Below are 14,073 nucleotides of genomic sequence, written 5' to 3'. Positions count from 1 at the left end.
GGACATTTGGTCTGATCTAGCAAGCTTCTTCCTATGCTGATCTAGCAAGCTTCTTCAAATTCAACTTGGCAGCGTCTGGAATACCTTTAACAAGAGAAGTTTTAGCACTTTCTTACTGAAACCTTGCTGGAAAAGGTTCTTACTTGTGCTCTTGGCCATTTTCTCAAGTTCAGCATTCAGTCACAGGACAAGTTTAAATAAATACTTCATGGAGCACATACAAGAGGGGATAAATCATTCCTTCATCATGTGACTACTCTGAAACATCTAGTGCTATCCTTAGCCAGAAAGAAAATCCTCAGCTAGATTACCTCAGGCTCAGAATAACAGTCCTTGTGTTCCAATAAATGAATGTAACATGGACTTCGGCACCAACTCAGCTGCAGTATTAATGACAGTATAGTGCACATCGAAGAGCACTTGCAGTTCACCTTCAACAAATTATTTGCAAAACTAGCACATATATTAAAATTGAAAATGGAAATGGAAAGCAGGCAGTTCAGAAATAAGCAATGATTTCATTTCAAAGATATAGATTAATGTTGTGTCTAAGGGTAAAATCCTATGTATGCTTAGCTGCAAGGAAGCCACACTTAATACTGTAGGACTTACTTCTATGTAAGCTTATATAGGATTGTGCTTTCAATTGCTGTGGAACTAATAATCAAGGTAATTTTAACAGAAAGGGCTGCAGCTCAGCTTTGCATGTCAGCAGTTCCCAGCATTTTCAGGTTGACTGAGGACAGTGGCTCCCAAAATTGCCCCCACGCAAGGACCCTTGAAAATTGCTGATGGTCTTGGAGGACTACTTAATATTATTTTTCTGCCTGCTGTATGGTTGCATTGTTCTGTGCTAGATGCTGTATGATTTTTAATTGCATTTGTATTGCTTCCTTTATTTATTATATTACATTTGATTGTATCAGCTTCCTATGTTCCTAACTCTAATGCCCATTTTCAGGAAGCTGACATTGCTTTAAAAGTCTCCCCTCAAATCAGTAAATGGTAAATCCATGGAATTCTGTATGACTTTTGTACTGCTGGGGCTGGTGTCTAGAATACAGTTGTGCTGCAATTTTATAGGATCATGTATGGCTTACAGCCAACAATTATTATAAATATTACGTGGAAGCCAGAAAACCTTTAGCAAAAAATAAATAAATGTAAAAAGTCAAAGTTATCAGCTGCCACAGAATACACTGTAAGAAATTACATTGTTTGACAAAAATAAATGAAAGCACATGTTGAGGTTAAGGGCAAGTGTTACCTAATGCAACACAGATGATCAAATGTAGAAATGATTACAGCTAACTATACTCTTTGAAAGAGCCAAATAACAAGCGATTTGTAATAGAGAGCAGTGGGTGGCACAGGGCTGCCAGGCATTGGCACACAAGTGCATCTTCTAGGGTTAGCAACTGGGGCAAAGGCTGAACTTTCAAAAGGGAAAAACAAAACACACCTCACCCTGAGAGTATTTTCTAGTGCACCATCAATATCCCAGTTAGTAAACTGAAATACTGTTGGATAGCATTAGACTTGGTAATTTCACTGAGAAAGTCATAGGTAATCCATTCTGACCTTTCTCCTATTTATCTTGATTATTTCACACCATTCACCTTGCTTCTTCTGCTAAAATCAAAGTTAACCATTGCATCAGTTAGGTTTATTTTCACCACAAGGTAATTTCTCATCATTTATCCATGGGTACAATGAAGGTGCTCTGGTCCATGGGGTCATGAAGAGTCAGACACGACTAAACAACAACAACAGCAACAACAATGAAGATGCCTGTATTGAAGGCAACCTCATAACTGTATCTCCCTTATGTATATTCATAGGATTTTGACATAGTGCTGTGCAAATGTCATTCAACTTGTGCCGCAGAACTTTCTCTTCTTTTCATCATGTTGCCTCCAAAGGTGCTCCGAAGGGTCTTCCCAACCCTCTGGGGCAGATTTTGAGGCTCCATGAGGGCCTGCACAGGACAGGGAACATAGGGAGGGGGAAAGCTCCTTTGTAAAAAATAAGATTTTATTAAGACACAAAAAGAGGTGAACCCTCCCAGCTCTCACCTGGGAGCTTCCCTTCCCTGCCTTTCACACAGGGTCCTTCACCAACCATCCATTACCTTCATTTGTGTGCAATGAGAGGGGGAAGTTCCATTGTGCAAGTGGAAATCTGTTATGTGAGTGGAATGGCAACACTGGATACAACCCACTGATTGTACCATTTGACAAGACATCTCCATACACGCATAGTGGGCTCTGCCTTTGGGAACCTGCTTTTACAGGGTTCTTGAATAGGGAGGTTCTTCAGACTGAAGGCGCATATGTTGGAGTCTGCTGCACCTTCACACACATTTTTGTTTACACTGCAAAATGGTGAAAAGGGTTAAGATGATACAAGCTTAAGAGCATTTGTTAACACCAATATAGATTTCTTGCCATGCTAGAAAGGGGTATGTGGAATAGCAATGAAAATGGAAGGTTATGGCAAACAAAAGAGAAAAGGAATAGGCTAGTCATCTGGTGTTAATTCTAAAATGCTGGCTGGTTCTTGTCCTTGGGGAGAGTAAGAAAAAAGTTGACCTACATTTTGTTGCCTATGGGTTCCAGTTCTAACATGACTGCCTTCCACTGCACTTCCAGACAGCATCTTGGCTCATTCCACCACACACAACATCCACAATACACTAGAGAATGAATATCTGTAAACTCATCTTTTGCTACGCCGTCCATAAAAGCAAAAGCATTATGTTTTCTTTACCTGGTAAAGTTCACCAGCTTTACAAAATAAGCTCCAGGAAATGGGAAACAGAGCAATAGTCTGCTGCACAATAAAGCATCTAAAACAGACTCTAAGACCCAACTTGTTTGGTCTTGTTTCTATATCACAGATTCTTTTTTAGCTGCATAGTATTTACTCTGCAATGTTTACCAAGTTCCATATCATGCCAAGTGTTTTCTGTTTCACTATATTTCTGTCAATAAGTGAATGTTTTTATTTTACAGAGTCGCATATAATCAGCATACTGTTTGAGACTTAATTCAAGAAGCTTGGAACTCTTTTGTCATTGTAGTCAGGTAAAGCTAAATCTGTCATCTGATCTACTTTGCTGACTTGTCCCCTCAAACCCAGGAAGTATTTGGGGTTGGATGAGTTAGTCTTGCCTTACTGAACACAGTTCTGGGAGGCACCCTTGTAAGAACAGCCTGAAGGCTAATAAGAATATGAGGCACTATGGAAAAACTGGAGCATTTGTTTTTATTTCAAACTGCTCACAGTAATGTTTCAATACACTGGGGAACATGTAATAACAAAGTTTCCTTCTGGTGCACTTTGGCGTCAGAATTAGACTGCCCTTTTTGACTGTTCAGAGAGCAACACTGTTTCAGCACCAATGCAGAATAAGCATAATCAGTTCAGAAGATCTACCTGAACTTGCTGACAAAATAATCCCAAAAGGTGATCAACCTTCTCAATGAAATAAAGAATCATCAAATCAAAATGTGAAAAATAAGGAGTGCTCTAGTATCAATTCAGCTAAAAGTTTCATTGCCACCACACCCCTGGAATGAAGACACTAGACAACCATTGGAATTAAGGGATCATATTTATTTAATCAAGGATCTGCAATGGGCTGACTCAAAATCTAACTCTTCCCAGCAGGAATAAATGGCAGGAAGAAACTCTGAGGAAGCCCAGATTTTCTGCCTTGGGCAACACTGCCCTGGCTTCGTAAGGCTGGATGATACATTGTGGGTCTGCTTTAAATGCAACCTGAGTTTGTGTTTATGCTGTTCCATCTCACCTCCACTCACTATTCAGTGTTCAGTGAGAAAAGGCCTCCCCTCCTCCCCCCCCTCAAGCCAGCCAGCAATAAGAGGTAGGTTGAGAAGACTTCTCTCCACCTTCTGTGAGATGCCTCCTAGTGCTCACGAAAGCCTATTCTTACTTGCCCACACTACCTGCCAACAAGTGACAAAACTGAATGGGAAGTGAAATATGCCACTGCATCCCAGCTGAATCAAGCAGCATGGAGAAACCAAAAAGATATGGTTGCCCCCAAACAGTAGAAAGACCAACAATCATTTCTTTATAAAATCATGCGTCCTCCAGAAGGCAACCAGCTACACCCACAATTACAAATGGGATGAAGTGTCTGATGAAGATGTCACATTTGGGAGAAGACAAACCATATAAATGCTAGCTTCCTTACCACTAATTTGGTGGCCCCTGTCCAAAAAGATCCCATGGTGCCTCATTCCATGCCAAGAAGGTGTGAGGCAAAATTGCCTCCAGAATAAGAACCTAAGAAGAGACTGATGAATCAGGACTATGGGTAGTCTGGCATCCAGTTCTCACAGTGGCCAATCAGATTCCTGTGGGAAACCTGCAAGCTAGACCCAAGCACAAGAACACTCTACCTCCCTGCAGTTTTGAGCAACTCATTTTCAGAAGCATGCTGCCTCTGATCATGCAGGCAGAGCATAGGTTCCATCATGGTGTGATGGCCTGGGTCTCGGGCTCTGCATTGGATCCTTTGCCTCAGGCATTATCTGAACCAAGTCTGAGGCCTGATCCTGAAGAGTCCCAGTCTGCACAGGTACCCCTGCAACAAACACCAGCTGGGCTGAGTCAGGGGCTTGAGCCTGCCCTGGCTCCAGATGTGGGGATTACCTCGTTGCCTTCAGCTGGGCCATCACTTACAGCTGCTCCACTACTGGTTTGGTCAGGGGAGGCTGAGGCGGCCCCTGGGTCTAGTAACCCACTGACATCTCCCGAGCTACAGAGAATAAGGTCTGAGAGAAGAAGAGACCTGAGTACTCACAGGAGGAGTGCTTGCCTTTGGGCAAAACAGGGAGGTGAGTCACTGGCGGATCAGGACCGGCCGCTACCCCAACAAAGATAAAAGGCTGTCGGACCCCACCCCAGGTTGCGGAAGCAACATCGCTGTATGCTAGATCCTGCCTGAGATCCTGTACCTGTCCTTGCCTTGCCTGGTTTCCTGCCTCGTGTCCTGCCTTGGCCCTGTTGGACTGACTCCCAGCAGAACCTTCGGATTCTGGACTGGTCCTGGACCGCGTTTCACGGGTTACCCCCCAGGCTCAGCACACATGGCTAGTAGCCATGGAGAGACTTATCTTCTATGAATTCCTCTGATCCTCTTTTAAAGCCATTCAAATTGGGGTTCACCATTGCCTCCTGTGGATGCCTGTTCCACATAGCACAATTATGTGCTGCATGAAGAAGTAATTCATGGAGCATAAGGTTATCAGTAGCTACAAGCCCTGATGACCATCTTCCTCCTCCACTGCCAGAGGAATTCTTCCCAGTTGCTGGAAATTGCAGGTAGGCAGAGTGCTGCGGTGCCCATGTCCTGCTTGCATGCTTCCCACAGGCATCTGTCTGGCCCTGTGACAAAAGGATGCTTGCCTAGATGGGTCATTGGCCTGATCCAGCAGGCTTATAGTATGTTCTTAATATTATTGCTAGCTTTGGCAGCTGGGAGAATCTGGACAGCAGGGCTGATGCTGGACATTGTGCCAACTGAGGTGGGCGGCTCCACTGCCCCTGCAGCACCTCTTCCCACATCCCATACTTATTTAAAGTGGTTTGCTGCTGCTAAATGTGGCAGTGACACTGACTGCCTCTCTGCTTTCCCCTCCTCTTTGCCTTGCTTTCCCAAGGAGGGTCCTTCCTCACAGCAAAACATTTTGGGCAAGGTGGCCTTGGGAGTGTCTGCAACACTGCCATTTCTCTGCAAGCGTGAGAAACTATCTTCTATGTTTAGTTTAAAGCTGCAAAGTTCACTTTAAACCTTTAAGTGGTTTTTAAAGAGATTTTCTAGCTGCTGTGGAAAAGCAACTGTTTCTTCCCAGGCCAGTTCAGTCAAAATGTCTTGCTCTAAGAAGGACTATCCCTGTTCCTGCCACCCAAGGTGATGTAACAGTTTGCCTAATGGAAACCCTGTCCTTAAAATTCAGAGAAAAAGTAACCCTGCATGGTCCCCTTTTCTGTTGTCCATACAGCCAACATTTAATCCTACGACAGCAACCAGCACTAGCCTTTCCAATTTTTTTATTTGCCACCACACCTTCATATTTACAAGCTGTTTCTGCTTCATGCACACGTCCAGCTGGCAGACATCAAGCCTTTAATGGCCACATCTAAAAGCAACAGTAGTACTGCTCCTCAAAATCTGTAGGATGTTGCAAAAATGGCCAGAGCTGGTGATTGTGTCACCCTGGTTTTCAGAATGGCAGCAGTATGTCCCCTTCCGTCATAACCCAAAATAGCTTGGGAAGAAAACCACACCTCATTCCTATTGGAGACACTCTCTTCCTGAATTATCTGAACAGCTGATAAAATCTACCTGCCAGTTTAAACCTGCGTGGCACCAAGCTACTAAATCAACTCTTTTCACCCAACTTAGCTACCTGCATTCCACTGTGCACAGAGCACTTGCCATATCTGCTACCAAATTTACGCAACAGCACCAGCATTGCCAATGGTGAGCTCAGCATGAATGCTGCCATGACTATAAGTGAGAGCAGCTGGCACTAATGCATGCCCAAAAGCTAAATAAATGGCATACCATAGTCAACATTTCGTAGATTGCAATGCCACGTGGTTCACACAATTCAAGGTCTGCTGTAACCAGGCTTATTAGTTACACTGATGCCTGCAAGTGCTGAGGCTCTTGGTGAAAGATGCTCTGATCATAGCTATGTAAAGTAGGACTAGGCAAGCTTTTTGCCCATGAAGGTGACATGCAGTGGTGAGAGGGTGTGGATGGCAATGGACAGAGTGTGGCCAATGGTGGGTGGGCCCATTAACACACACACACCAAACTAGCCTCTGACTACTCATACAGCCTTCCCACTACTTCTCTCACACATATACACACACTTTGCTTGCTGAATAGCACAGTGGCAGAGATCTTTTCTGGACTGGTAACTGTGTTATCTGGTTGCTAAATTCCTCTGAGAAAGCCATATCTTCCTTCAAAATACCCATAAACAGCTGAACTATGTGCGACTTCAATTGAAAATCCTTGCCTTTGCATAAAAATAACATTTAAATTTCAACTGGTGCTGCTCAGTTGGCACTGAACTTGACAGGGCCTTCTTGGTGGTTGTTTCCAATTTATGGAATGCCCTCCTTGGTGAAGTGCCTCTGTCTCCCTCACTATTAATTTTGAGAGTAGTAATTTTTAAGCTTTCCTGTTTATTCAGCCATTTGAGGGCTGAATAGTGTTCCTGGCAACCTTAAAATTATAAGCTGTGAGGCTACGTGACTGTTTTACATGTTTTTTAAAAATGTTTTTACTTGTTTTATATGGATTTGTTTATTTGTAATTTTGCTGTTTTACCATTTTGGTGTTTGCTGCCCTGAGCTATTGTGGGGAGAAGGAAGGGCAGGACTGAAATTAAGTAAGTAATAACAGTGTAAATTACAAAGCATTTGTTTAACAGAACCATCCTATTCATAGGTACACAGGAGAGTTTTAAAATAAAGTGTCAGAAGACACAAGTGATTTTGTTATGTTTAAAGTGAAGGCAGAGGGTGGAAGAAAAGATTTTTTTTCTACTAGCATTAACCACCGTGACTTCTAACTGCAAAAAGTCACAGACCAGTTATGTGACATTAGGATAGTCTGTCAAAATCATGCATGTGCAAACATAATGAGCTAACCTTTGCACACCTGCTTTTGCAGTCACATAACTTGTTTTTTCATACAGTGATGAGTGCAGTTATTAATTCTCTTTCCACTGCATTTCTCTAAGTAGCAAACCAACTTTCCAATAACTCCTACAGAAAGTAGTATTTTCCCTGCTGACAATTCCAAAACTGACATTTTAAAACAGATGTTTCTCATCATGATATTCAGTCAGGTGCCTGTGGAAGTGGAGCACCTCAGAAAGTAAAACCTTCACGTTGTAAGCTTCAGGAATAGCATATTTGTGCAAACAGCTTCTCCAATGGCCCTGCAAGCAATTGGCATACAAATGTCTCACTGGCTCTCTTTCCCACAGCTGCAGGAAGCAAATTTTCTTTCCTTGCTTGTACCAGGGAAAGGAAATCCAATTTCATGACATAAGGCCAGGAAGAAGTAGATTTCACATCCTGGCGTGGAAAACAGAGTGCTGGGATTCTAGAACCATAGAGTGGGAAAGTTCAGACATTGGAATGGTTAAGTCTACCCAGAAATAAATCTGGCAAGAGAATCTCATAGGGATTATGAAGTGACTTGAAAGCACTCCTTTCAGTCCTTATGCTGAATTTATATGTGTGCCTTGTGAATAGGATTAAACAATACTGAGAAAACTGTGCATTGTTTGCACTTCAGTGTGCCTTGACTTTTTTATTTGACAAGACAGTGGAACAAAGAGACATATCTTGTTTCTAGAATGCAATTCCAGCCAAACTGAAATGTTTTGACAAAGGACACAACCCTTCGGTATATTTCTGAATAGTCAACACAGCAAAATAATAGTTTTTTAAAATGTGCAGCGTGTTCAACAATAAAAAATAATCTCATATTACAGCTATAGATGTTGGTGTGGCTGCTCACACTTACTCTTTTCCAAAAGGGAGAGTCATTTGAAACCAACTGAAGAATAATACACAAGTTTCTCAGCTGTTGACATAATTTGAGAGGTAGACTTGTGGCTTTGTTTTACTATACTGGGGGAATATTCCTCCAGTGACTCAAGCATAAAATGCAAAGCATTTTTCCTTGCCAGAAATCTACACTCAAGGATGGTTATGGCTATCATCCCACAAAAATGGATAGGAAAGACAAATAAAACCATCTGCAAGGTTTGCGCCTTGGAAAAGATCCATATTCCAAATGCAGACAATACATACTATTTAACTCCAGAGTGTAATGACACTGCTAACTGTGAACCTATATTCATGTATTTTGTAATGTTTAGATGCTTCAGAATTTGAGGTATAGCCCCACACCAAAGGAATACTTATCTAGGAGCAGTGCAAAAATATAGTCTATGTTACAACTTAATATATTTCATCAGGAAGGATAATGAACACAACTTCCATTCAACGATAAACAGGATAGCATTCCAAAATTGCAAACTTTCAGAAGGAAAGTCAAGATGAAGGATTATTCAGTATTTTGCAGGTGGAAGAAAATTGCTGTTATGACCTCAGCTTGGTCATACAGACATCTTCATGGATGCTGTTCTCTGACTTAGCATTCCTCTAAGCAACTGAACATTTAAAAAGAAAATAATAATAATGTTTCTCCTAAAAATTGTCTTCTTGAAGCATCTGCAAAGCACACTGTGTACTTAAAAAGCATTTCAGCAAAGTCAACAGAAAAATGTCAAGTCCACAAACTGTAGTGAAACATGCTGCTTTGGTGCCAAGGTGTTGCAAAGTATTTCTTGTTCTTGATTTAGAAATATGGTATCAATTTTACATTACAGCTGGATGTTTTTTGTAGCAAGAGAATACTTGCCAACTGCCTGAACAACACAGATAAAATTAAATTAATAGGAATTGGGGTTATGCCTTAGATTTTACATATCTTCTTTCAGACTACAGAGAAGGAAATCAAGTGCAGTTCTTGTAACACCCCCTTGCCTCTTCCAAACATGCATTTAAGTAGAAAACATAAGCACTTTGAAAAACAGAATCCTTACAAAGATGGGGTGCACCCCACCCACATTTCCTAGTGGTCACATCACCAGTGTGAATAAGAAGTAAATGTGCAAACAGCCAGCAAAATAAGTTTTCATTAGTTTGCAACACAGATTTCCTCATTGGAATCATGAAACTACAAATCATTTGCTTTGTTTTGAGAAAGAATTTTAAGCTATTCTCTCATACATGATTTTTGCCCTTTCCCCCATTACATTTCTTTCTCACTCTCCTTTCACACATGCTGAAAACAAGATTGTCTCATTAAGACCAATCACTCCCCCTCACCCTCAAATAAAGTATAAAAATATCACATCTACTTGCCTCTTGGCAATTTCTGAGCATTTCCAAGGTTTAGTGCAATATTTCCACAGAAAAGGAGAAAGACCAGCCTTGATATCATGCTTTCAAACCCAAACGTGTACAGTTAAAGATGCTGAGGGTGTCATGCAAGGTAATGCAAGCTGCAAAACTGTTCTCTGTCACAGAGGCAGCAAAACTTTGACAGGAGTTTAGTTTACACTGTGGGAGGAGACAGTATGACATCACACCATCTCACTTCAAATGAGAAGAGAATTAAAATACAAATGATATTATCAATCTCTTGCCTGAAACAGAATTCCTGTTGCTGTCAACTGAGCACTCCATCGCTGAGATTTACAAAATCTTAACGTGCAATCACTTGTGCTTCCCGTTTAGATTGGCAGGAATAATTATACAAGGAAGGTATGTTACTGTATTTAAGGAGACTAAGTAGAAGTCTGTGGAAACAGACTTTTAAAGCACATAGAAAACAAAGCTTGACCTAATTGATTTAACAAGAAAAAGGGGGGATTAGTGGATACAAAGCAGATGTGTTCAAGAAACAATGCAACATGCTTAATGAATAAAGTCATTAATATGAAGTGGTAAATGAAGAGAAACAACCAATCTTTGCAAAAAAAAAAAAAAAAGTAACATCAAATTAAAGCTCTGAACCAAAAGAAGCATGCAGCCAGATAAGATATAGTTAATAAACATAATCCAAAACATAGGCATGCTAAAGACTCATTTATTTCAATGAGACCTAAGTCAGGTACAAAGTCACAACTATAGTAATAAGCACTAGACAGACAAGATCTGAGACCTCCTTGACTCAAAGGAGTTGTGAACAAAATGTGCCAAGTGGCTATGCCATGGAGAGGGAAGAGTCTGGTGCCTGTAAGAGAGTCAGGGAGTTCCCAATCTTCTCTTTGAGCATCAACCCAATCACCTAGATCTCACTTGAATCATTTAACACCACCTTATCCAGGAGTAGTTGCTGAGCAAAGACAGACTCACCTCAGTGTTTCCAGAACTGGCAGGGAGAGGGGAATGTAGTAGGAGAATTGAACACAAGCTGAGTCAAAAGGAGGTTCTTGATGAAGTCCCCCCCCACGTATCCCTCTTTTTGTTGTTGTTCCAAAAGAGGAAGGCTGCTTAGCCTTGGATTTTGTAACTGATGAGCTGGATGGTGATATTTCAATGTCACTGATAATACTGAAGGCATTCATACTGAGGTGTCACTTAGTGTAGCCTTCCTGAACACCAGCACCCTCTCAGTCCAATGAGATGGTCTTTCATCATCAATAAACAGCATGGGCAGAACTGAGGTGGAGAGGGGGTGGCCTGAGCCCCGACAGAGAGGTTTGGAGGGCTGCATTTGGTCCCTGAGCCTGATATTCCCTACCCATGCTGTAACTGAGCACCCTTAACAAACTACAATTCCCAGGGAGGCACCATTTTCAAGTTCACCACAGACAGCAAAATGTCTTCAGTCAGCTCTGAGTATACCAGACTGTTCAAGCCATTCTTCTGAAGAAACTGCTTTAGCTGACTGCAATGAAGAGTCTCCGGAGCGTCATTAACATTTCCTCTTCTCCTTGTTTCTGTTCTGGTACCTTCCATCCTTTCCTACTTTGGGTATGATGTCTTTCTGGGGATCTGGAGAACATCCTTTAACTAGCAGGGTTCCCAAATGACCATGCCTTTGACTGGCATAGCCAGCTGTTCAGGTTTGAGACTGATTGCCAAATGAGGTGTTGGTTTAAAGCTGTTTTCCCTCCCTACAATTTATTTATTTTACATGCATGCGTGTTGGATGGTCATGCATTTATAGGGAAGAATTAGCCCCAGAAGAGGCTATATTATGGTATGTGTGCTGCTTCAGACTCAACATTTAGAAGTGCAGATAGGTGGCAGCAGTAGCAGCCCAGCACATTTAATGTTGGCCCAAGCTTGGGCCAGACAGCTAAACGGCAAAGAGGGACAACTGCTCCAAAAGGGTACTATGGTGGATGGTATCAAAAGCTGCTGAGAGGTTGAGAATTAACAAGGACACATTTCCCCTGTCTCTTTCCTGACATAAGTCATCACACAGGGTGACCAAAGTACTTTCTGTGCCAAAATCAGGCCTAAACGCTGATTGAAATGGATCTAGAACAATTTTCTCCCAGTGTGCCTGGATCTGGTCCATGACACCTACTCAGGAACCTTGCCCAAGAAGATGAAATTGGCAACTGGCCAGTAATTACTTAGATTTTCCTCATTTACGGCTTCTTAAGGAATGGTCTTGGGACACGGGTGGCACTGTGGTCTAAACTACAGAGCCTAGGGCTTGCTGATCAGAAGGTCGGCGGTTTGAATCCCCGCGACGGGATGAGCTCCCGTTGCTCGGCCCCAGCTCCTGCCAACCTAGCAGTTCGAAAGCATGTCAAAATGCAAGTAGATAAATAGGTATCGCTCTGGCGGGAAGGTAAACGGCGTGTCCGTGCGCTGCTTTGGTTCGCCAGAAGTGGCTTAGTCATGCTGGCCACATGACCCGGAAGCTGTACACCAGCTCCCTTGGCCAGTAAAGCGAGATGAGTGCCGCAACCCCAGAGTCGTCTGCGACTAGGCCTAACGGTCAGGGGTCCCTTTACCTTTAAAGGAATGGTCTTACCACTGCTTCCTTCAGGCAGGCCCCCTGCAAGAAGGCATTAACCACCTTCCTGGTCCAGCCCTCCTTACCAGTTTTTATCAGCCAAGAGAGGCAAGAGTCTAGAACACAAGTGGTCAACCTGGACCAATCCAAGCACCTTGTCCACATCTTCAAGCCTTACTACTCATCCAATATACAGTGGTACCTTGGGTTAAGTATTTGATTCATTCTGGAGGTCCATTCTTAACCTGAAACTGTTCTTAACCTGAAGCACCACTTTAGCTGTTGGGGCCTCCCACTGCTGCCACGCCGCCTCCGCAAAGTTCTTAACCCGAGGTAATATTTCTGGGTTAGCGGAGTCTGAAACCTGAAGCATATGTAACCCGAGGTACCACTGTAGTAGGATTAGACTGTGCTCTGGACACATTTTGAGATTCATCTGTTGCAACAGTGAAGGTCCCAATGGATGCAAGTGATTTTATTCTCAAAATGCTTTGCATACAAGTCAGTTGTGTCACCTCCTTTGGGCCAGACTGTAAAAGGCCCTGCACTACAAAGAAATGCTCTGCTGGATGGCACAATGAGATAAAGGACCCCTGAACGGTTAAGTCCAGTGAAATACGACTATGGAGTTGCGGTGCTCATCTTGCTTCAGGCCAAGGGAGCCGGCATTTGTCCACAGACAGCTTTCTGGGTCATGTGGCCAGCATGATTAAACTGCTTCTGGCAAGGATGCAATGGAGGCAGCAAAGCATGCCTTCTTTGCTGCCTTCACTGCCACTAAATAGACTCAATGATGAGCCCTCACCAGTGTTCGATTACATTCGACTGGAGTTTTTCTCCACTCATGTTTAGGTTCCATAGCCATGGGAGCTAGGCCTGCTGTTTAGCCCTCAGCTGAAAGCTGTGTAGCCCAGGGAAGAGGAAACAGGCTGAAACATCTTTAACAGCAGCCAAATCAGTCAGAGTTGGAATAGGGTTCAGGAGGGTGAGTGTGCTGAAATGAGTCAGTGAAAAACAGTGGGGTGGGTGTGTATGAATGAGAAAGAGATGGTGAGGTAAGAGAGGGGTGTGTGTAGAAATCTTGTCCTCCCCCGCCCCATTCTACCCAATTTTGTCCGGTGAATCAGCTAAAGCGGTGTTTAAACTTTTCCCCATTCCATTTAACTCCTTTCCACCATGCTATTATTTTGAAATAAACTGCTATCTTGAGCTGCTATTACCTATGTTAGAAGCTACCAGATAGCAGTACAGTCGTACCTTGAAAGTCGAACAGCTTAGTTCTCAAACATTTTGGCTCCCGAATGCCGCAAACCCAGAAGTGGCTGTTCCGGTTTGCGAACTATTTTTGGAAGCTGAATGCCCGGCGGGGCTTCTGCGACTTCTGATTGGCTGCAGGAGCTTCCTGCAGCCAATCAGAAGCTGCGCTTTGGTTTCCAAATATTTTGGAAGTCGAAAGGACT

General features: G+C 42.8%; 1 protein-coding gene across 50 annotated transcripts in view; it reads right to left on the bottom strand.

The window, feature by feature from the left end:
- ABI3BP (ABI family member 3 binding protein) overlaps positions 1 to 10,192 on the bottom strand; it is a 151,790-nt gene extending 141,598 nt beyond the window's left edge. For 28 of the 50 annotated variants that reach the window (XM_083611449.1, XM_083611450.1, XM_083611420.1 and 25 more), the window contains exon 1: positions 9,997 to 10,190. In XM_083611449.1, the coding sequence (XP_083467575.1) occupies positions 9,997 to 10,075 (79 nt within the window). In that variant the 5' untranslated portion in view covers positions 10,076 to 10,190. Of the gene's footprint in view, positions 1 to 9,996 lie in introns of all 50 variants that reach the window. The other 22 variants (XM_083611402.1, XM_083611435.1, XM_083611407.1 and 19 more) reach the window with 3 other exon arrangements.
- Positions 10,193 to 14,073: the final 3,881 nt, after the last annotated feature.

Source organism: Podarcis filfolensis (genome assembly GCF_964270895.1).
Source record: "Podarcis filfolensis genome assembly, chromosome: 4".
Lineage (NCBI taxonomy): Eukaryota > Metazoa > Chordata > Lepidosauria > Squamata > Lacertidae > Podarcis > Podarcis filfolensis.
The sequence above is the reverse complement of the archived record's forward strand: the minus strand, read 5'-3'. Positions and strand labels throughout refer to the sequence as shown.